We start from the raw sequence: 19429 nt of genomic DNA, 5'->3' as shown, positions 1-19429 counted from the left end.
TTGGTGTTTTAATGATTCAGAAAGATTCTGATTAAATGTTCTATACTGTAACATAATGCCTAATTCTTAACCATGAGCAAAACATCCTGTTAAATACTACTAGAATGAGTTAGATGATGCTCTCAGTCTGTTTTAGAGAAGGAAGTGATGAAACAGCAAGTGCGGTGAAAGCAAAGTGAGATTGGTAGTACAAATGGATGGCTGTAGAAAAACAAATGCAGATGCCAGGAAGTGTCTGTGGGAGTGGTTGTGCATTTGTGTGTGTGTAGACACACACCAGTTGAGTAAGAGTGTGCTCAGCTCAACCCAACCTAGGATGCCTAATATTGTTAGTCATGCAAGCAGGGTGGCTGAGGACAGCAAGTAGAGAGTTAGACTATAGTCTCAGTGCAAGAATCCTTTCTCCAGTGCAAGTAAAGTGCATTGAGAAAGACTACGGCATCCTGTTAGCCAATGCTAACAAAAGCAAAAACAGATGCAAACAAGCATCTCCTTGCTGAATCAGAAGAGTGACTACTATGGAGGGGGCTGTTCAAATTAGCAGCCAAAAGCAGCAATGATGATAAGTAGTGCTAACGGAAAAGGGGCAAACACTGGGCCACTTACAAACTCTGCACATCACAGCAAGCCGTTCTTCACAGGAAGAGAGGAGGAGGAGGGGATTGTGAGCGATAGAACAGGAGCGTATTGAACAGAAAAGGCTGGATAAAAGGAGCCTCAGAGGGAGGGAAGCATCCTCATTTCATAACTGGGGTCCTAAAAAAACTCATGATGCTCTTAGGGCATTTTGAAATCTACTTTTTGCAACAATACAGGTTCAACTCATTCAAATATCATACGTGGCACTATGTGGTACGTTGTAGAGACATAGGGGGAAAACTGAAAGGAGACAGGAGTGAAAAATGGAGTCACAAAGGAAAAGTCACAATGTCTGAAATAAAAACACTATTACAACATCATGGTAAACAAATAACCTTTAAAAATATAAAAGATATGGACACATACATACACTTTAACCTCTTTCTCTCTCACACACACACACACACACAGAGTTACCAACCTGAAGTCCTCAGAGCCCAACACCTCGGTGTAGTACATGACTTTACACTTGTGCGAGGAGACCTGCAGGGTGGCCAGCACATCGTCCACCCGGGGCAGGTTGGTGGCAGAGCAGGCTGGCATGCTGTGGAACTTCCACTGGAGGATGTAGAAACCCGGCCACCGCGTTATATGGGAGCCCTGCGGAGAGGAGAGACTCCTGAGTTCATGGTACAGCCATCATCAATATAATAACCTGTGAATACAGCCTGCAGCAAGCCAGCTGGAGCTGACCTCTCTGGCCTGTGAGAAGCCAGTTCTTAAGAGAAGAGATGAGATGAAACTTTAGTGATTGAAATTAGATTTTTTTCAGCAGGATTCAGCAGGGGAAAAAGAAAAATAGAATATAACCACACAAACTGAATATAAAATCACTAATAGAAACCAGTAGAAATAACAAGAGGCACTTCAGCTGCCTAAAGTCCTGCTGTACCATGATATACTAAAAAAATCATCAGTTATGCTCGTGGTTAATTAAGATAATTAATGCTTTAATTAGAAAATATTTAAATGTCACATAGTTACATAGTTGTCGTCACATAACACATGGGTGATATTAATATGAACTCCTTATCTTAAAGCTTTAAGGAGTTATAGTAGTTTCAAGAAAATCACTTTCTCCTCACTAATATGCACATTTATGCAGCAAGGTGATCCAAAATCTTAAAATTTTAGTTATTTCAATTTGTTTTATTGTTTATTGTATTCCATTTCATTGTATTCCTTCTTTTAGATGGTGTTCATTTCTATTTTTAAGTCCTTCATCTTGTATGATGTTTTATTGACGTTTTAAACTCGTTTAAACTTGTTGTAAAGCACTTTGTAACTCTGTTTTGAAATGTGCTATATATATAAAGTTTATTATTATTGTTTATTATTATTATAAAATCTAATCAGATTATCTACTATATAGGGGGAACCTGTGGTGTAAGTATGAAGTTTCTATCATGTATTGTTCTTGATAAGGACCATGATACACAGACTCATGATCCTGGATGCTGACCTGCACACTCTCTCCCTCCTTGCAGGTGAGCGGAGACTCCACCATGCTGTAGTCTTGGCCCAGGGTCCACGACTTGTCGATCAGCTGGACGTTGTTGCCCCCTGGCGAGGTGATGCCGTGGGCCCCCAGGGGGTCCTTACGGGGCAGCTGGGGGGCCCGCTTGGAGTGGTAGATGTTGAAGACCACGTCGCCCTTGCACACGTCAAAGTCCCAGGTGATGACAGAGGAGGCGTCAATGATCTCGATCAGCAGCTGGTTGGTGGGAAGAAGTGAAGAAGAAATGAATGAATGAAGAAGAAATTAATGGAGTGATATGTGAAGAGAGAAATGGAGGAAACAACCAGAGGGAAAGCGAAAGAAATGTTTCAACCTCTCTCTCCTGAGCTCTTATTTTTATTTCTTTTCCTATGGCACTATGGCTGTGACCCTTGCACTCCTTATTACTGGCTGCTATGAAACTGGTGTAGTCAAGGAACTGAAGCCTATTATATTGCTGCACTCATTGTAAGTTGCTCCATATAAGAGCTCCAGCTAAATGCCTAAAAATGTATAATGCAAAAGAGAGAGCGAGAGAGAGCGAGAGAGAGAGAGAGAGAGAGAGAGAGAGAGAGAGAGAGAGAGAGAGAGAGAGAGCAAGAGAGAAAATTGTGAACATCTGTTTAAAAGGTCATGGGATAATTAACCTGAATCAAACCTATTTCCAGAAGAGAGGATCCATATGGCCAGGTGTCTCTCCCTGTGCTATAAGTTATATAACACCTCTACCAGTATGTCACTGCGGGCAGATGGGTTTTTCAAAGCAAACTTCATGCCAAATTTGTTCCCTGGTTTGACTTGGGGACCACTTGGAATTAATTTACAAGCTAAAACCACTAGGTGGCAGTGCTCTCAATGCAACTGAGGTTAGAAAACATATTTGGATCTCTCTATTGAAAAGGAAAACGCAAGAGAAGGCAATACTGTCATAGCTGCACACGCCTCAGGGTATAACACGTGTAGACTAGCATATATACCCACTATGTAGGACAAATACGAACCATACTGTTGGAAATTCTCACTTATTGACTTAAAAACGTGATGTACCTGAAATTGTGGTGCTCGTGACAATATTGTCCTGCCCTGCATGTTCCCTTAAGCTCCCCACACGCTGCCCTCTCTCCTCCCTCCCCTTCCCCAGCAGAGGTGCTCTGTTTTGGGCCTCACCTCGTGCGGCGCTCCCTTGAAGATGCTCGCGCTTTGGTAGATTGTCTCTGTCCACAGGCGGACGTCCTCGTTCTCCAGCTCCTCAGCTGTCCGGTACATAGACTTGGGCACCAGGCCGCCCTCTGGTACCTCACACTGCAGAGAAAGGAAGAGATACACACACACACACACACACACAGAATTAGGTCAGTAAAGGAGACCCCAAGGTGGTAGGTAGTCTACATAATGTCAATCGCTTCTCCCTTAACACAGATCATGTCACAGAATCTAGAGCAGATTCAGAATTATATCATAGTCTCAGATGACAACCTGCAAGTGTAAATGTATCTCCTTCTCTCACACACACACACACACACACACTTACCATGCACTCTCCTCCCAGGAAGTCAGGGATGATCTCCTTGTCGATATAATCCACCAGTCCTCCAGGACCCTGGTAATCATTGCCTGCATAGATCAGGAACTTCTTACGGGTATTTTCATCGATGAATGGACTTACCTAGGGGCCGAGGAGGAGGATTGATCAGAGGTTAAACACATACAGTACACATAGCAAACAGGCTAAATCGCTGTACTATACATAAACAATAAATCAGCATTGAGAAGAGCGCAGTAGAACGCATGCATGCTTGGTGTGGGTTTTGTATGTCAACATATGAACTGCATGCTGTAAGTGGAGCGTTTGAGACTGTTGCAGCTAGTGTATTCCCTTCCTGGTTCTCACCAGTGTCCAGAGGACAGGGAAGACTCTGGGAGCTCTCAGGATCAGCAGTCGCCCCAGTGTCTCTGGGTAGTTGGCCTCCACAACCTCGATGATCCTCAACAGGGCCTTGACCCCCGGTCGCCACAGGTGACGCATGTTCAGACCCTCCAGATCTACCAGGCACGTCCAACAGCTACCAAAGAGATGTGAGAGGATTAGGAAGTGGATAAACGCCTAGCACACACATCGGCTACGGCCTCTTTTTTCCACCACTTAGCACCTGTCACCCTGAAGTGAAGCTCAAGTGTTGAAGGCAGCACTCGCCAACTCTGAACTCAACGCCCTCTCGTACCTTTTCCCGCCTCAGTTGCCTCTCCCTCCCCCCACCTCCCTTCCCTCTATGCATTCTGCACAAGGGCTCTGGCGTGATATCCATCCACAGCCCACTTCACATGCGTTCCTGCATGGCTCTTCTCCCAGCCACCTCCTCACTCCTATCTGATGGAGCTGACAGATGACAGATACCATCTCCACTCCCTCCCTCTCCATTGCCATCTGAATCAGAGCACTCAGAAAATAACCCACTGCATTCTTTCCATGCAGATGGAGATAATACTCCTCTGGACTCACTCATTGTGTGTGCGTGTGAGTGTATGCGTTTGTGTGCGTGTGTGTGTGTGTGCGCACATGCACGTGTGTGTGTGTGTTTGTGTTTTAAACCGCACAACCTTGCCAGCTACACCTGTGCCCATGCTACAAGCAGTGAACTGAATCCAATAGCCTGAGTGCTGGTTGCTGTTATAAAACCAAGGACACATGTCATCTGGGTATATACAGGGTAGAGTTGCAATACAAAAAAAAATTCAACTACCATCTAAACACAGTTCAGTGTGCAATGTAGTAGCATGTATTTACGTAATTTTGCTTGTTTGTTAAAGTCAATTTTTCCACTTAGCCCTGCCTCTCTATGTATCTACACCCACGCTAAAGCTAGAGTTTAAAGCAAAATAGCGTGAGTGATAGTTGCTGTTACATAACCAACATAGCAGTCTTTCAGCCACTGTTATTGAGGAGAGTTGGTATTGATCTGTACTGTAAGTTTACCTGATAGGTCGCCCAAACACCTTGGTGTTCTCCTCACAGCGTCTGAGACCCTCTTCGTTGATGGACAGCACCTGAAATTACCCAAGGAGTTTGTTTGTATACTAGTGCACCAACAGATTTTCATTTAGATTTTACATTTCAAGCATTTAGCTAATGGTCTTATCCAGAGTGACAGACATCGAGAAGAGAATATACTCAAATTCCTAGATCATCAAAATTACAAGCGGCACATACAAGCTATATATACACACACGCCCTTGTGTTATTACATTTGACAGGCCATGCCATTCATTCCCTAATCTATAATCCAACCACTAAATGTCTGACCTACACCCTAACTGACCCATACGGACATACACACAGCCTCACACATGAAGACACACACATGTAGATATTAGTTTGAAGTGTGTTTCAGCAGTGGTACATACATGTCTGAGCAGAGACTCCTCTCCAAGTGCACGGACCAGTCCTTTGGTGTCCATCTGGCCCAGCCTCAGGATGTACAGAGGACGACCATCTGGAGGAAAAAACAAACATCAACATTATCTATCACACTTCTATCTACTTCCTACAAGGCTGTGTAACTGTTAAAAAGGAGAGGTTTGAATTGTTTGCCCGTCTGTTGCTTTATGTTGTGTAAATAAGTCAATAAACGGAACGTGTACGCCGAGAAATGTTCTTTTGCTTTATGCATGTGTATCCCATAAAATGACGTGTAGAAAGAATGATAAGAGATTAGCTGCACGCTGATAAGGCTGCAGAAAATCCATTCGAAACCGCAGAATTAAAGGGGACAGAGAGGAGGAGAGCAGGGAGAAAGCTGAACGTAAGGGCAGATAAGCGACTCCAGAGTTTGTCAATGGTTTCGCTCTAGGTTCTAAATAAAGACTCCATAACAGTCAATGGGACTGTGAGTGTGTGTTTGTGTGTGTGTTTGTGTGTGTTGAGAGCTATTTGGGTAACCAAACAGGGCTGACAAATTGGCCTCATGTTTAATTCACATGCATAGCTGAAGGCTGTGGGTTGCCAAGAATGAGGCTAATTTGTGTGTGTGTGTGTGTAACTTGAGTCTGTGGGTAATCAGAGAACCAAGATGTTCTTCAGGATAGTAGTATGGCCGGGACTGAGGTGACCTACATCAATCACCAGTGTGTGTGTGTGTGTGTGTGTGTGTGTGTGTGTGTGTGTATGCAAAAGAGCGATGGCTTGCATGTTCAGTGCGGGAAGAATGTCACTAATGCTGAGTGAGAGTGGAGGCATTCGGGGGTGAGCATGCAGCATGTGTCCACTTGCTCAACTGACTGTGTGGATGTAAAAGGCGAAAATTAGAAAAAAGGTGTAGCATTTTTTTTTTTTACGGAATTCACACACACAAACTGGTTCCCTCCCTCCTCCCCTCCTCCCCTCCTCCCACGGCTGCACCTTACCTCTGTCATGGTGGTGCCAGCCGCCGGTGTAGTAGTCGTGGAGGACCTGCGGTGAGCTCCAGGTCTCCAGCAGGTAGTCCACCTGGTGCTGCTTCCTCCAGGTCAGAGACTGGCACAGGATCTCCCTGGCCTTGTCCATGTTGAAGTCCCGGGCCTGCAAGAAACGCAGGATGTGCTCGTCCTTAGGGATCTGGATATAGGAAGAGGAGAGTGTTGAGGTTTAGTTTATTTGCGCATGAAAAAAAAAAACTTGAAAAAATAAAAAAAGGATGGAAAAAAACAAGAATTACAAGCAGTGTGAGTAGGACAAAGAAACCAAAATACCAGAGGGAGCTGAGATTTAAATGCTGATGGAGATTTATTTCATGAGCTTGTGTACAAAATGTAAACAGAAGACAGACAACTGTGAAAAACAACTGATCAAGGCATAAGCTGTCAAAAAAAAGCTGTCAATCCAATAAATCACTATGTAAACAAAGCCAACAGTAGGGCGACTGTATGAAGTTGCTAGTTGTGTGGAGAAAGTCTATGATGTTCATGCATGCATTTGATATTGTTGGTGAAAAGAGGGTGTGTGTGTGTGTGTGTGTGTGTGTGTGTTACCTTGCCCTTGTGCGTCTCCTGCAGCCACTGGCGTAGTCTGATCAAACAGCTCTCCTGCAGGGGGGTGAGGTCGCCCAGGTAGCGTTTGATGTAGTCTGCGTCCAGCTTGTCTGCACCACACAAGCATAATGCAACACCTCAAATTATCACAGTGAAGTCAAACACGACACGGCAAAACCAGTTAACTGCAAGGTTTATAGCCAAGAAATCATAGTATATTAATAATTCTTTCTGCCAATTTATGACGTTTCACTGTTTTTGACCTCCCGTTTATAGAGTCACTTGTTTCTTGCCTCGCTCAACTAACCTATGTTACCGAGCTTTCACTGCTTTTGCTATCAATTTTATGTTTTGCTTTTACTACCTTGCTGCGATTTGAAAAGTGCTATATACAGCTGCCAGTAAAAAGTCTGGACACACTCTAAAGGCTTATGCTTGAAATTATTTTTTTAGACAAATTAAATATTGAAGTTGATGCCCATGTAAAAACAAGTTTCCTTCCAAAGCCTTTGCCTTTCCATCAAGGCAAAGGGCGGCTACTTGAAAGAATCTAAAATATAAGATAGTTTTGATTTGTTTAACACTTTTTTTGGTCACTGCATAATTCCATTTGTGTTATTTCATAGTTCTGATGTCTTTACAATTATTCTAAAATGTGGAAAATAGTACAAAGAAAGAAATATGTGTGTGTCCAAACTTTTGACTGGTAGTGTAATATAGATTTTTATTTTTACTATAAAGATTATTACTACTATAAAATCAATGCAGTAGCGGTTTTGACGACCATTTTCAATCAGCTGTGGGCACCGACCTTCAGGCGTTCCGGCCGCGTTCTCCGTTGGGCCGTCCGCCTGAAGAGCACCGGCGTCCTGATTGGCATTCTGAGCGGCGCTGTCCTTGGCGTTGGCGGGCAGGGGGATGGTGATGGCGGGGGTGACCGGGAGCTTGGGGAGGACGGGCGGGCTGGTGGAGAGGCTGGTAGGCCTGGGGGCAGGTAGAGGAAGGGAGGAGGGTATCCAGCGGGGCACGTGGGTGATCCCCTCGTCCTCCAGCTCCTTCAGGTAGAACTCTATGATCTCCTTGCCCTGGGAGGGAACCGAGGGAAGAATGGGAGTTAGAGCGAGAATAGCAGAAGAGGTGGTGATTAAAGGAGATGAGATGTAAGAGGGTAAAAAAATGAGTCATAAAAAGGAGAAAAGTAGATTAGAAAAGAGAGGATGGAGGTGATTAACGTATTTCTAAAGAAAAACCCAACAGTGCTCACGATTCCTGTATCTGCGGATTTGCGATGTACTAACCAAAGAAAGGATATAGTGCCTCCCAATTAGAAAAAGAGGCAAGTAAAGGAGACAGAGAGGAATCCATCCCCAATGAAGGCAGATGACTCACTGGGTCTACAGTAGAAGACCCCAGTCCACTCTCAGAGCTTACACAAGCTTGTTTATGCTACAGCAACATGGGACAGGCTGACTTACGCAACAGAAACCTCTTAACACCAGGCTTCTCCACTCACTGCACAGAATACAGGAATGATATGTCTGCAATATCAATACTGCGCCCATCATGTTACATGGTGGAAAGGGTGCAATGAATATTTCAAACTATATGACTGTCCTGCACTTGGGTGTGTGTATGTCTGTCTGTAGGACAAATGCCAACAAATATTGTAGGCATTTGAGTGTGTGAAAAATGATTAGGTGTACCATACACACACACCTTTTTGATACTGCTGGCATACTGCTTCATGGCAACCTTTTCCACCGTGCTCTCAAAGCCGAAGAAAGACTTGATGTCCAGGCTGGCGGTCTGCTCAAAACACGTCCAGTCTTCATTTTCTGGGTGGACCTGTACACACACACACACACACACACACATACACACACAAATACATATACATATATATATGTATATATACACACACACATGCAGAAACAAGATGACCATGTTACTATGGCAACCACACACCCAGCTTTACAGAATGATGACGCACACAGAAAGCAAATTTCACACTGTGCGCTGCGAGTGGGAGTGTGCGTGTCAGTCTGTCCGTATAAAATTAGCCAGCCCTTTACACACGAGCAGACTGTAGAGTTTGTAAGCTGAACATGAGCACACACACACACATACACACATGTATGCCTCTTACCCGTTACATGGTGTGTGGTATAAAGGTTATGAAAGTCACTTTCAGCCAAATCAGAGCATATCATCAGGACGTTGATTAGCATTAGGCACCAACTTCTCTTCCTGTATTGCCTTCCTTATAAAATACAGCTTTGTTCTTTCTATCCATCAAACGATTCCAGCACTACTGTAGCTGCTCTGTAATGGGGGCTGTATTTGAGATGAACTTGAAATATTTCAGAATTTAATCTTCAGTAACTCGGCAAAAAAAACCCATAAAAATAGGTTTTCACTTCATCATTGTGGGGTATTTTTATGTATAATATGTTAAAAAAAAAAAAAAAAAAAAAAAAGTCATGGCTGTTGAATACTTTCTGAAGGCCCAGTGCTGTGAGATTCATTAGCCTTGGCTACCAAAATATTTTAGCTTTAGCCAAGTCCATTAGCTCAGTCTAACTGAGCTGTCTATCCCAGTTACTGTCTGTTAGCGTCAAGTGCTAAAGCGCATAATAAGAACCCCTGTGTGGCCTTGGACCTAAAATTAGCACTCTAGTTGGTTAGAGGCTAATACAATGTGCTTGACCTCATTAACTCAGAGCACATCCATTCATTGAGGGGCAGATCTGCGGTCAGAGTTGAGCGTGCGGCGCACAGCAACGGGGCCTGGGAGAGGGGGCATATAGGCTGGTTTCAGATCAGTGTTTGAGTGCATTCAGCCAGATTGTGAGTAAAGGGGCTGAATAATTCACATAGAGAGAAGGGTTGGAATAGCAAGCAACATACTCAGTGCTAGTCTGAACACAGCTTTTTTCTGTCCATTTAGAAAGGCTTTCAGCGTGAAGCAGGGAGAAATGAGGGGAGGCACGGACATTAACATGGGCGCACTGCCGGCAGGTCACTCATAGTACTGTAAGGTGCTTTGGATAATGGCCTCTAGCAAATGGCATGAGGTCCACCAAAAGGCAAACGTGTGTATGCTACTGACCGAATAGCAGCAGGTCTCATGGATGATGACCCTGTTGGAGAAGGTCTCATTATGGGACTCGATGTGCAGCGTCCTCTCCTTTCGGTTCAGGGTGTTCTTCTGGCTGAAGTAGACATAGTCCACCCCCGCAATCTGCACCAGACACACAACGAATGCAGTTGCAGGATATCAGTGACAGTGAGAAACTGCTGCAGCTACATGAACTATCTGGAATTGGAAATTCACAGACTCAAAATTATTCTTTTATTCATATTCATACATAGATTGGAGTGACAAATGGAAAACACAAATTTACCCAGAAATGCAAAGTGATTGTAGCTCTAACATCAGGCTTTCCCCATATATTGTGTATATTTTGGCAGCCTGCCCAGGCAAATTATAAAGCAACCACAAAATGTTTTGTATAACGCTGTGATGCAATACGCTGGCAGAGGAATACACGGCACACAGCCATAACCCCACCGCCAAACTAACCTGCTAAACTGTGGGAAATACTGAAAATGTTACTATTTTGTGAGCAGAAAACATAGGATAGCTAATATCTCCAGTAATACTCAATTATGATTTTCATTTTCAAGACCACAATCACTTTGTCTGTGCAGATACTCATTTTTGAGTGAAATTCAGTCAAGTCAAGTCGTCCCTAGGGCCCTGAATTTTTTTCAGTTTCACATTTCTCTTTCCAGTGAAGAGGAGGTGGGCGGGATTCTGGTGACTGTCTGATCCTAAGCCTGTTCTCAACGCACCCTTTTGAGGAGGCGTGGGGCGTCCACATCCAGGGCACAGCGGCGCTCAATCCTGTGGGTGGTTCCATCCTCGCTGGTCTCCTCATCCACCACGTCACTCGCCACAAACATGGGGATGAGGTGGCAGGTGGGGAACCGCCGCTCATAGGCCTGAAAGAGGAAGGAAAGAAAGAATAACCATCTAGCTCAGTGGTTCCCCAAACAGGGAAGGGGTCCTTGGGGAATAGTTCATATTTAATTTCACTAGAAGTTAGAATTAGGAGGAAATGTGCATTCTGATAAGTTTCACTTCATCCACTGTTATCTCCCTACATGCAGTACAGACAATAAAAATCTTATCAGATGTCGGTGCCTGAGACAAAAACTTCATTAGATGGCCATCTGTCGCCTTAAGTGCATCGATCTGGGGGTTCTTAACATGGAAAGGTTTGGGAACCCCTGACTGGATGAGTTAGTTAGTTTTTAGAATAGAAAAGCACCTGTCTGAATAACTGGCTAATTAGCTGGTGACAAACTTACCAGACACAGGCAAAATTTAGCATAGGTATAAGGGCTACAAAATTCATCTGAGAGTGTCAAAATTGCAAGAAGCTACAGTTTTTTGCAGGGGGAAAGGTTTGTCAGACGGCCTCTTATATTGTATTATTGTGTTAGGCAGAACCCCTAGTCTGCAGGTCAGAGAAAGCATTGGTTTAAACATTATCAACATTAATATCTTATTTTACCCCAACTTTTAATTTTTACCACACCACCAAAAACGTATACAGAAAGCGTTGTGTCCAAGTGTCTAACAATACATATTTTAATTGCAATATTCAGGAAACGAAACAGCTTTATTTTTAAATGTTGTACAGCTACAATGGGACTTTCATTTCCAAGCTTCTATCCAATTCATTAAGAAAAAAGTTCATGTATTCTTGGGAATGCAAGTATTGAGCTGTGTGAGACTGTGAAGAATGTGAATAGGCGGGCAGAGAACAGCTCTATGCCGAAAATGAGTGAGAGGCCAAACAAAAGCTCCTTCACCTCCGCACTGTTCCAAACTTCTCACTTGAGCTGAGCCACAGCAGAGAATGGCCCAGGCTCAACTATTGCACTTTTTAATTCCTTTACAACAAAGGGCTCAATACACAATAACAGCCGCTGTGCCCAGGGGCAACACAATGTCTCCAAATTATGTGTTCTCATAAACACAAAACAGAGACAGCTTAGCTATTGTGCAGAGTCAAGGCAGCTGTTACACAACTGGGCTTGACTGGCACACTGTCACTGCAGCAGCACCTATGGCTCCTGTTTCTTAAATCGCCGCCATCCACCATGTTGGATCTGATTGGCACGGTTGCATAACTGCCGGGCCTCTCTGGAGGGCAGATAATGACACGTCTGAACATCAGACCAGACAGGTATGTTAAAGCGAAAGTGTGCAGAGCCCAGGTCAAAGTGAGCCACTATGCTGGCCTGCGACTCTCATTTCATCCATTTGTCACTGCTGCATGAACCACTATTTCTCTGTTTTTATTGCCGACTGCAAAACTCCCTATTCTGAACCCTTCTGAAACTGCAGTTTCCAGGATATCAATGAATGCATTTATCTGTGAGTGAATGAGCAAATGGTTGAATGAAAGAAACAAAGACAAAGAAAGGCCAGTGGAAAGAAAGACGTACAGAAAAAAGAAAGCAGAGACAGATACAGACAGAAAGAAAGACAAGAGTGCAGCAAGAGAGGGGGAGTGGTGGTGCAATGCAATCCCATCAGGCGCAAAACTACCACTTAGTCAAGGGGAACAGAGACTGGAAACATGCAATGTGTCTGAATGTAGGCTACCAGGATTCATTGAGATTTAAGCCTGAGAGAAGAAAGGTTGGGGGGGCAGACTGTGAGAGATCAACTGGAAGAGCAAGTGCTGTTCACAAGGCTTTTGGGGCTGGCTGAGTTAGTGTCAGCTGAGTCTTGTCGATAAAGGAGCTGTGTTCTGTGGAGCGTGGGACAACCCATAGGTCTTCGAGTTCAGTTCAGGTCTTCTATGAGAACAGCCAATTCACTGTGACATAAGATGGGGCTTAAAATTTAACAGAGCTGCATAGGAACCCACATACATTTTAGGTATTCAGCTGACGTTCTTATCCACAGCCAAGGAGTGGCATATGCACATGTCATTGGCAATGTTGATTTTTGATGTTTTCCAGCATTGTGTGATAGCTAAAATGCTTGATGTTCAAAACTAGACACATAATGACTTGTTAGGGCAATGTTGCTTTGCGTAGACCATTTCCACTCCAAGACAAATACAAGAGGTTTTAGAGACTGCTCAGTATGTGAGGAGCAGCAGCTGGATGCTTTGTGTTGGTAGTAGGCAGTCAGCAGGGTACAGCAGCTCCTGGCATACCGCTGCCAGGGCTATTGAACCACTCAGCTGCCCACTGTCCACTGACTGAGTGAATGCTGAGCTCTGTTTTTCAGCCCTGGCGCTCTAGAACACAGGGTGCAGGCTTTGTACTGCAGTCAGCACTACAGCACTGACTGTAAACATCAGTTTCACCCATTAAAACAACCCGACGTCAACAACAAACAGCCAACTCAACCACAAACGTCATGTGTCGTCCAAAAAAAAACAAGCACTTTTCACTGCAAACAACAACTCAACACAAAACACTAGGCCTACGTACAATAACATAACATTTATTTTGCACCAGACAGCACAGTGCAAAGCATTAAGAGGCACAAAAACAAACTGACTCAGAGCCTTGCTTTGCTTCATGAAGAAACAGATATGACAAAACCAACAAACAATGTAAAGGTTATCCGCCGCTTGCGCACTGAAAATAGTCTGGCTGTTAAAGTTGGATGAAAACAGGAAGCCTGAAGGTCATGATACCAGACTATTCTTCATAGGGAAACAGAAGGCCATGCTGCGTGACTCCAGTGTTTGTTCATCAAAACACACAGGGACGCAATTCTGGTCACATCAGTTCAAATTCTCATTGCCTCCCATTCTGAACTATGGTGTTAACATTTTGCTGTAAGTTTCAAAATTGACTATGATGGTTTTATAGTGAATGAAACTACTTGACATTGTGGTTTTGAATTTTAAAGATTATTCATTGTAATGGCTGCTTATGTAATGTAATGTCTATGAGGATTTGCACTAGTGTGGCTAATGCTATTAAACCAGAAGTGGCTTAGAAGCTAGCCTTCCGCTTTACCTGTCCAAATGTAGGTTACTAGATAATGTGCGACAAATAGGTCAAACTGCTTTGCATGTATGTTGCTTGAGTCAAAGATGGTGGGCTGCCAAAATTGAACATGTATGCCTACAGGAAAACCTAGACTACTACATCATGCTGATTTTGTCACATTAATCTCTGAATCAAACACAAAAAAAAAATAGGCTATACTGAGTAGTTTGTCTATGAAGTGATGCTTTGCAGGCATTGGAATTAAATAAAAGTAAATTAACTTTTTGGCTAACCTGCCAAGGGCTGGTAAACTTAAAAAAAAAAAAAAAGTACCTGCACGAGCCAATATAACATACACTTATATAGAAATGTCATTTTTCATAGAAATGGTTGGCAGAAGTTTAGTTGCCAGCACTTTCTGTAGAGCCAGTGTCAAAGACTGTATATAACCGAGGCATGATCAAATGTTATCGTGACCAGTGTGGGAGGTGACCCTTGACGATATACCAGCCAAGACAAATTGTACTGGCATTTCCTGTTTGGCAGGTGTTAATTTCTGACCCCATTTGTAGGTGAGAAGCCTCAGAGCTACAGTACATCCGGGATGTCTCACCTCTAACAGGATCTAACCTAGATTCATCTCATTTGAGATGACGACTTGCGACTGAACCTCCTTCAGTCACAAGTCGTGTTTTGAAAAGATGTTCTGCACATGTGACTCACAATACACACAGATAAGGGCAAACACTGTATGAATGAGAGTGAGCCAATATTTAAGTCATCCGAGATCTATCCAGACCGTCACTTGATCTTTAATGATCTACAATAAAATGTTGGCAAATAGAGTGGAAGTGTGTCGCACTTTAAGAGTATTCCATCAGGACACTCTCTTCTGTAATTTCACCTCTTCCCCACTATAAATGTCAGGAATAGTACTGATAACTGGGGTGATGGGATGCTGACATAATTTTTGGACTTGCTCCAGCCTGTCTACTGAATCCAGTGTTACAGAGTGAATCCTGTATTATATTACATCTTCTTCCAAGTGTTCTGGGCCTAAATCAATGAAACATCTGTGATTCCCTCCAAAATCTAAACCAGCTTTCTACATAGGAGCTCAGTTTAACAGTAAAAAGAACAGCTACATCACACCCTGTGTATTGAGGAAAAAAAACAAACATTCATAGTTACTTAAGACACATAACACCCTGCCCTGTAGTCACCCTCTTGGATGCAGAGCAGGCAATGTAGACACGTCAACCCAAACAGACACGCTACCCAAACTCCACCACAGCAAATATTGATTGTCCTCTGCCTCAACCCTTCCCTGGAGCACCTTATCACACTGGAGACTGGAAAGGGAAAAAAAAACACACTTCCAAGGAAATCAGATAGCCTAGTTTCCAGGCTAGCTGCACCAAGTATGCGTGTGTAAGAAGGAGTGTGTGCACATCCTCCAGTCTCTATGGCGACAGGATACATTCGGACACACCTCAACGGGCCAAGCTGTGAGTAATGGTTCCTGGAATTCGGCCGGAGATATTATGTGCTTTCCAGAGACGCATGAGAGAAAATATCAAAACAATACATGGTTACTTAATCCTTTCCTGCACAGAGAAAACAATTTCCCTTTGGACAAGATGCAATGCGGAGAAGGTTATGGGTATGGAAGAATAAGGCCTCTTTTGCTCAGGAAGAGAGATTCAGGAAATTTAGTGCAAGAAAAAGGATCCAGGCATACATAATCCCCTTTAAGACTATAAAGGGCTGCATGGTGCATGTATATGCCAATGTAGTACTACAGGGCAAGAAAACACCAAGAGTCCTGGCAGGCAGCCCAGCCGATATCTGGCTTGCTAAAGCTGTGGCGTGAAAAACAAGCTTGGTGCTGCCACAAGTTTGGGCCTATACAGGATGATTTATGGAATATAAAGAAATACATTGCTAGTATACAACTACGGTATATTAGCTTGTTTGTAATTCTTGTGATGAACACCTTTTTCATTAGAAGTAATTAATATTTGCAGACTCTTCCAACAATTAATTGAGTTACACATACACAAAACAATAAAAATTAGCATCCTGCAGTGACACTGCTGCCGGTTTAAGCTTGCAACAGGGGCGTCACGAGTAGGCATGGCTGTATTTTGGGGGGGTTACAAACCAAAAGGCTGAGAACTTCTGGGATAGATATCAGGGTATCAGAATTACTCTGTTCGCCAACTACAATAAATTAAAACTTGTGACATTGTTGCTGAGACACATCAACAGCTAACGTAGAAGCAGTCCATACAGGCGCAACGGGTACAGGAACTAACATTTTGTGCAAGGAGACCGTGAAAGACATAGAACAGACAGTGAACTTTATTTTTAACTCTCATTTATATACAGCAGTACCATGAGATAGTTATACTGAATAGAATGAAAATATGGAACACATACACACACACCCTCACCCACGGGCAAAGGCTGATGTAATCTGGCAACAGCTCTGATGCAATGCTTCAATCAATTTACAGCTTTTCATTAATTGGATTCATAACTGCTAGGGGGAGCCGCAAGTTGCAAAAGGCCCATCATACATGAACTGACTTGATGATGAATGTACTGGTGCACCCAGTTTTGTACAGCCTTCACATTAACTACAGTTACACAGCAGGAAAAAAAAGCCAACTACGCTTAAGGCTACTAAGTTCTGGTTAGACAGGACCATACTCCTCTAGCCATCAGACTATGGAAGGCATATTGGGTGTGTTTTAATCATACTGTTTCTTAGATTATGGCACCTGTTCATACAGTCAATGCTGAAAATGGCATGAGGGTCATAGTCTGTTATGGTTAAGACAGGAATCCATGGCCTGCAGGCCTACTGGGGCCGACACTCTGACCAGAGAACACTTCCAAGTTGGTCAGCAGCAGCGTCTCGTCTCCAGAGTCTACTGTACGCAACTGGTTGTGTAACAGAGCCGGCAGCCGACCAGAGGTCAACCCCTGCTATTTTTATCAGCTGGCTTTTCTGGCAGCTGGGAAAACGAGAACATTTTGGTTGGGGGCACTTTTAAGATTAAGATACTTGATGAGGACAGCTTAGTGTCAAGGTGATGTCAAAACAAAACACCAAAGGACACAAGTCTTGCAGAGGCCGTTCTGGCTGTTTTTCCGAAAAAAAAAAAAAAGCCGGAAAAAAATTCTACCAAGGAGGAAGCGATTAATTACAGTGTTAGGCAAGAAATGTTTCAGTTGACAGATTCAAGTCTCAGGTTAAGTCATTTTAATATTTGAATAGAGAGCAAACAATGCCTTTTGTTCCTTCCTGTTCCCTTCTCACATTTCACGACAAACGAGCTAGGGTTACCTACTCACTCACCTAGTCATTTATAAACCAGTACTATCAAATTTGTACCAGTACCAGAGTGTGTCTTTGTGTTAAGCTCTAGTAACTATCTTGAAAGCTTCCCAAGTTTTCCACCCAACATTTCTGCATAAAACATTTCAACATCAGTATTTTACACATGCAGTCACACTGATAAATGAGGCCCATTGTCAACAGCCGAGGCTAATTATTACAGTACTGTGGGTCATTCTCTAAAGCCGGTCCAGGATGTTTCCTCTTAATAGAGCTAATACAAATTGTGTAACAACTATACCTTTGACGTCAGACACCAACAAAGACTGGCTTTGAGTGAGTGCTGCTGACAGTGGTGTGATGTCATTTAGCCTTTATGATCTGTGGCAAAAATCATTAGGACTTCCGCCAAGGGCGATCCTGGGCTTTGACCTGCTAGGGACGTCACTGCAGGGTTGAGATCACACACTGGCCTGGTCACATACTTGTAGTGTTGTAGGGAAAGTCATGGGGCATTGTGTGGCATTGGGTGTGCCAATTATTGATTGGATTGACTGGGTCATGTTCAACGCTGCTGGTCTTGCTGGCAGAGAGGATGCTGGTCTGGTCTGGTGGTCAGGCTCAAGAACATTTGAGAAACGATTATAGATTAGTGTTCCACTCCTGGCCATCATTGTTGGGAATTTATTGGCTCCTCAGGTATAATGGTAGCCTGGTTCCAGACTCCTGAATTGCGTCCCGCCCACTTTTCAGATTTTGTTGAGCAATTCAGAGAGTCTGGTGTTGCTATAGTCAACGGCTTGATCTCGCTCTGAGAAACAATCGCCCCCCACACACAGAAAATGGCTAAAGAGGATGCAATCTCAGGCTGAATAATGGTGGTAACAAAATGGGCATTCGGTCTGAATATCAGGATAGTATAATGGGCACCAGCAGGGATGCCAGTGCTGCCACCAATCACAAATAAAGTCACATTCATTCATGAGACAGGTTAGCACACGTCATGTTGTGTGTGACACACTTTGGAATCTGCTTACACAACATGATTAGAGTAAGACTGCATTTCTCCTAAAAGGGTCAGGGCCGGATTTGAGGTGAATACTATAGAGGATGAGGTGGAGAGAATGGCATATGAGGGGGGGGGGTTCCTCCTGGTTTTCATTTCAGAGAGAGAGAAGCAATAAACTTCAAACTAGGTCATTGGTGAGGATTGGGAGAGAGCAAGAGGAAAGTTACTGAGCAGGCAGCTCCAGGCTGCTGGGTTTCTTCTGATCGACTCAAATGCAGAGAGGTGGGAAAAAAGAAACAGTGGTGTTAATGGGTACTTAGAAGATGCATCTATTCTCAGACACAGACATGGCCAGACATTCAGTTATATAACCCGACTATACCACAATGTACAAAATAGGTATTTTCTTGTCTTCTTTCACTCATGAGGACTGGCAGGGTAGGTTTGCAACAGACTACACTGAGGCATCAAGATATTGGTGCTCATGGAGAAGAAACATTTTACAGTCTGAGTGTACATTCAAAGATTATCAAAAAAAAATGTGATTGATTTAATCCTAAAAACAAGAAGAAAAAAATCTTTCCTTCTAGCTCTGCTTTGTTCTCATTTTTTATTTCCTTTCCAAGCACCTCTCTCTTATTCGATCACTCTAGGGTCACCAGAATAGTCTGGGTATTCAGACCCTTGCACCCCTAACTACTGGTTGCTTGTAATGATAGGAATTAAGGCTTTTTCTACTGCTGCACTCAGGCTAAGAGTGTCAGCTAAATGCCTAAAATTTAATGGAAAATGTAAAACCAAGCTTGGTTGGTTGGTCCTATTCAAACTTGAGCCTATGCTGTGTATATCATCCTTGCCACAGTCTCTGATGGATTGTATCTCAAAGTAGAATTACCATAAA

The 19429-nt window shown here is 43.4% G+C and overlaps 1 protein-coding gene across 1 annotated transcript in view; it reads right to left on the bottom strand.

The window, feature by feature from the left end:
- LOC139657999 (SEC14-like protein 1) overlaps positions 1-19429 on the bottom strand; it is a 37467-nt gene that overhangs the window by 4061 nt on the left and 13977 nt on the right. The window contains exons 3-15 of the mRNA XM_071536001.1: positions 10997-11146; positions 10251-10382; positions 8858-8986; positions 7953-8226; positions 7142-7251; positions 6539-6728; positions 5540-5628; positions 5112-5182; positions 4029-4200; positions 3669-3803; positions 3305-3439; positions 2102-2353; positions 1061-1239 (exon numbers count right to left, since the gene is read on the bottom strand). Of these exons, the coding sequence (XP_071392102.1) occupies positions 1061-1239; positions 2102-2353; positions 3305-3439; positions 3669-3803; positions 4029-4200; positions 5112-5182; positions 5540-5628; positions 6539-6728; positions 7142-7251; positions 7953-8226; positions 8858-8986; positions 10251-10382; positions 10997-11146 (2018 nt within the window). The remainder of the gene's footprint in view (positions 1-1060; positions 1240-2101; positions 2354-3304; positions 3440-3668; positions 3804-4028; positions 4201-5111; positions 5183-5539; positions 5629-6538; positions 6729-7141; positions 7252-7952; positions 8227-8857; positions 8987-10250; positions 10383-10996; positions 11147-19429) is intronic.

Source organism: Centroberyx affinis, unplaced genomic scaffold (assembly GCF_046629955.1).
Source record: "Centroberyx affinis isolate AG114_WGS23_722 - 3 ecotype Tasmania unplaced genomic scaffold, CSIRO-AGI_Caff_v1 ptg002812l_1, whole genome shotgun sequence".
Lineage (NCBI taxonomy): Eukaryota > Metazoa > Chordata > Actinopteri > Beryciformes > Berycidae > Centroberyx > Centroberyx affinis.
This window is presented reverse-complemented; position numbering and strand designations above follow the sequence as displayed.